The sequence below is a fragment of the Neltuma alba genome, unplaced genomic scaffold (genome assembly GCF_004799145.2).
Source record: "Neltuma alba isolate B1F8T4 unplaced genomic scaffold, ASM479914v2 tig00010899_pilon, whole genome shotgun sequence".
Taxonomy (NCBI): domain Eukaryota; kingdom Viridiplantae; phylum Streptophyta; class Magnoliopsida; order Fabales; family Fabaceae; genus Neltuma; species Neltuma alba.
In genome coordinates, this window is record NW_021635683.1 from 44610 (window position 1) to 48468 (window position 3859).

General features: G+C 33.5%; 1 protein-coding gene across 1 annotated transcript; it reads left to right on the top strand.

The window, feature by feature from the left end:
* The first annotated feature begins 461 nt into the window (after positions 1 to 461).
* Positions 462 to 2026, top strand: LOC114759771 (secoisolariciresinol dehydrogenase). Its single transcript, XM_028949022.1, has 2 exons — positions 462 to 561; positions 1027 to 2026. Exons 1-2 carry the CDS (start codon positions 521 to 523, stop codon positions 1787 to 1789), a joined length of 804 nt encoding a protein of 267 aa, XP_028804855.1. The 5' UTR covers positions 462 to 520; the 3' UTR covers positions 1790 to 2026.
* Positions 2027 to 3859: the final 1833 nt, after the last annotated feature.

Below are 3859 nucleotides of genomic sequence, written 5' to 3' on the forward strand. Positions count from 1 at the left end.
TATATATATATATTTATAAACAATACTTAGGTAAGGTTACTCATATCTATCATGTCAAGTCTTTGAATCACATATAATTATGTGTTCTATTTTTAAAATATTAACATTTAATAACATTAAATTATAAACCCACATGAAAAAAATAATAATAATACATATGGCTATGTATGTTTGTAATTTCCTATTTATATATATATATATTAATATGTCAATTATATTTGTAATTATCTATAACAATATAATCATAGAATTAAAAGTTATTTCATATCCGTGAAGACATTTTTTTTACCATTTATAAACTTAACTATCATTCACATTCACGATGTCACCTTATCAATGATCGCCCATTTGACAATGAGTTTGAGCTTATCTTATCCTTTTGAACCTTATATTGACTAATCATCAGCGCCACAAATATTAATTTACTGATTCCCCCCCCCCCCCTTTCTTGTTGGTATATACTCACTTGTCTGCAGTTGAAGATCAACTAGCATCAAAGAAGGCTCACCCTCTTTCCATCATGGCAAGTGCCTCTCAGATTCCCCCAGCTGCCGTTAGAAGGTAACCAAAAGTTAGAACTTCACGTCTCTCTCTCTATATGTGTGTGTGTGTATGATTGTATGTATGTATATCCTCACTGTGCTTGAAATGTCTTTTGAGAATAAATTTTCTCTAGGTAAAAGCCTCGAGAAACTTTATTTTGAGAGAACATTATTTTTTTCGATTTTTTTTTCAATAATTTTCTGTCTAGCTTCCTGATTCTTTGGTTTTGGGCGAAAAAGTTGAAATGAAAAGTTTATGCAGAAAAATTTTGAAAGAGATTGTGTCAAAACTTTTTCCAAAAGAAATTAATTACAACTTTTTTTAGTGGAAGTTTATTATACTTTACTTAATTGAAAGTTGAATGTTAACCCACTTCAAATTGAACCGCTCGCTCTTAAACAACTGTCTTGCAGTTGATCTAATGACTTCTAGGATTTTTTGTATCTTATTAGTACGTACTCGAAGCTTGAATTAATGTTGCAGGCTTGAAGGAAAGGTGGCTTTGATAACTGGTGGGGCAAGAGGACTTGGCGAGTGCACAGCTAGACTCTTTACGGAACATGGGGCTAAAGTGGTAATTGCAGACATTAATGACGAGTTAGGTCACAATGTTTCAAAAACCATACCAGATTCCACTTATGTTCATTGCGATGTCACAAATGAGAAGGATGTAGAAAACGCAGTGGACACAGCAGTTTCAAAGTACGGCAAGCTAGACATCATGTTCAACAATGCTGGACTCGGAGATTACAACAAAGACAACATCCTGGAAAATGAGTTGTCAGATTTCGAGAAAGTCGTCAGTGTGAATCTCACCGGCGTGTTTCTGGGGACCAAACACGCCGCCAGGGTGATGATTCCGGCACGACGTGGCAACATCATCAACACTGCTAGTGTTTGTAGCATCACAGGTGGGTTGTCATCACATGCGTACACGAGCTCCAAGCACGGTGTTTTAGGGCTGACGAAAAGCACGGCGGTGGAGCTTGGCCGGCACGGGATTCGAGTGAACTGTGTGTCGCCATATGTGGTGGCGACTCCGATGGCAAAGGAATTCTTCAGGCTTGATGATGAGGGGGTTCATAATATTTATTCTCCTCTCAAAGGTGCTAAGATTGAACCTCAAGATTTCGCTGAGGCTGCACTGTTCTTGGCGAGCGAAGAGTCCAAGTTTGTGAATGGCCACAACCTGGTAGCAGATGGTGGGTATACGATCACAAACTATGGTTTCACTATTTTCAAGTAAGTCTCTTAGTGTGAAACGAAGACTTGGATAAGTACTGTTGGGAAATCTGTCCTCGGATGTCTGTGATGGAGTGGTCTTTGTGCTTGTTTATATCCATTTCCAATAATCACGCTAGCTGATGCATGACGTGTACTTAATTCTGGTTTACATACATGTTCCAATAATCTCATGCCGTGTGTTCTGGACATTGACTTTGTTTAATGATGTTATAATTTGGAGTCGTCTTATTTGAGTTGATTTTTTGGGGGATGTGAGTTAAGTGGTCACAGAACAAATTAATGACAATTAAATTCTCAGTAATTTCAAAAAAAAAAAAAAAAGGAGAAAGAGTAACAATTTTTTTTGATGCACAAAATAATTGCAAATTTAATAGTAATGTTGCAATTAAGAAAATTAAATTTTGAAATCTAACTTTCAATTAGTAACTTTTTTCCCAAAAAACAATTCAAGTACCTATGAACCCATCTTGAGTGTTTGGCTTCTACTCCCTTCCGCCTTTATTATGAGAGTTTCTGTATGTTTTATTGCATAATATATTTTCTCTAAAGCATTAATTTTTTAACCTACTATTCTTAACTAATTGTAAAATTTTGTAATTAATTAACCAATTTTCTGAAAATAATTTTAGGAGCATGTTGTGCAGTTTTTTCCCCCTAAGAGCTACTTCTACGTTCACCTGTAAGCAATGTTCTGTTACCCTTTTTTTTGGTTAAGCTTCTGTTACCATTTTTTTCGAAAGCAGCTTCAATCTAGAAATGCGTGTTGGGCTTGAGCTGTGATCCAAACAAAATACTCCTCCGGTCCTAATTATAAGACCCAATTGACTTATTTGAGGAGATTAAGGAAGTAAGTTAAGTTGGTTATTTATAATAAATAAGTGTTGTCATTCCTAAAATATCCTTGTTAATTAAGTATATTGTCTAAAACTATTATTATTAGAAGGATTATCTTGGAAAAAAATGCATAAATATAAGAGAAAAAATAGATTGGGTCTTATAATTAGGATCAAATAAAAAGTTAAATTAGATCTTATAATAAAGACAGGAGGAGTAAGTTCCAAAAACAAAAAATAGGTGCCAAACTCTATACTACCGTGATGACCCACCAAAAGGGGACATCGCTTTTAAGTTTTGTCAGTATACAATGAAATATTAAACTGGAAAACGAGGATAAAACACTTCGGCTTTGAGACAAAATTGCATCACTTTTGGATATTCTAAAAGGATTAAATCTTTATTGGAAAGACAAATCAGCTCATGTCTATTGGGATTGGGGCTCAAGCTCTTAATTATCTTCTTAATGATACTATCAAGAAGATTAATGATGCATCATTGAGTAATCACTTTTTATTATATTTAATTTTAAGGAAAACCATTTTGCAGTTACTTATAGTTTTTATAAATTTTTAGTTTGGTAGCTATCTATTCTTCTCTTCTAATTAAATACTATAATTTTCCTTTATTAGCATGATTAGTTTGTATAGGAGCTAACAATCTAAAAAAACACCGTTACAACAGTTAACAGTGTTAACAAAATAAAATTAGAATGTTTAATTAAGAGCAAAAAAAACACAGATACCAAATTACAAATTTAAAGAAACTATAAATACTTACAAAATGGTTTTCCTAATTTAAAAAAAAAAAGCAAAAGAGAAAATGACACCCAAAAAAAGTACTAAATCCCACAATGGGCACGTAGAACTTGCTAATTTCAAAGGGAGAAGAAAAACTAAAATGAAATTTTGAAATTAATAAAACAACAAAAATGCCCCTTTTATATATATATATATATATATATATTTTTTAAAATAAAGTTTTCAACCCCTTGCCAGAGACCTTTTCGACGATTGGCAATTGGCCACCAGTAGGGGTGTAAGTAACTCAGAGACCGACAGCTTAGCCTTCTTTGAAACTGTCCTGACTTGTTTAATAAATAAGCTAAGGCCAAGCTCAAGTCTATTTCTAAGTCTTAAATAGGTCAGGAAAAACAAAAAAAAAAAAAATGTAAATAGACCAGGCCTCTTTAATTAAAACCTGGCCTATGAGCCTACTGGCTTGTTTATTTATTTTT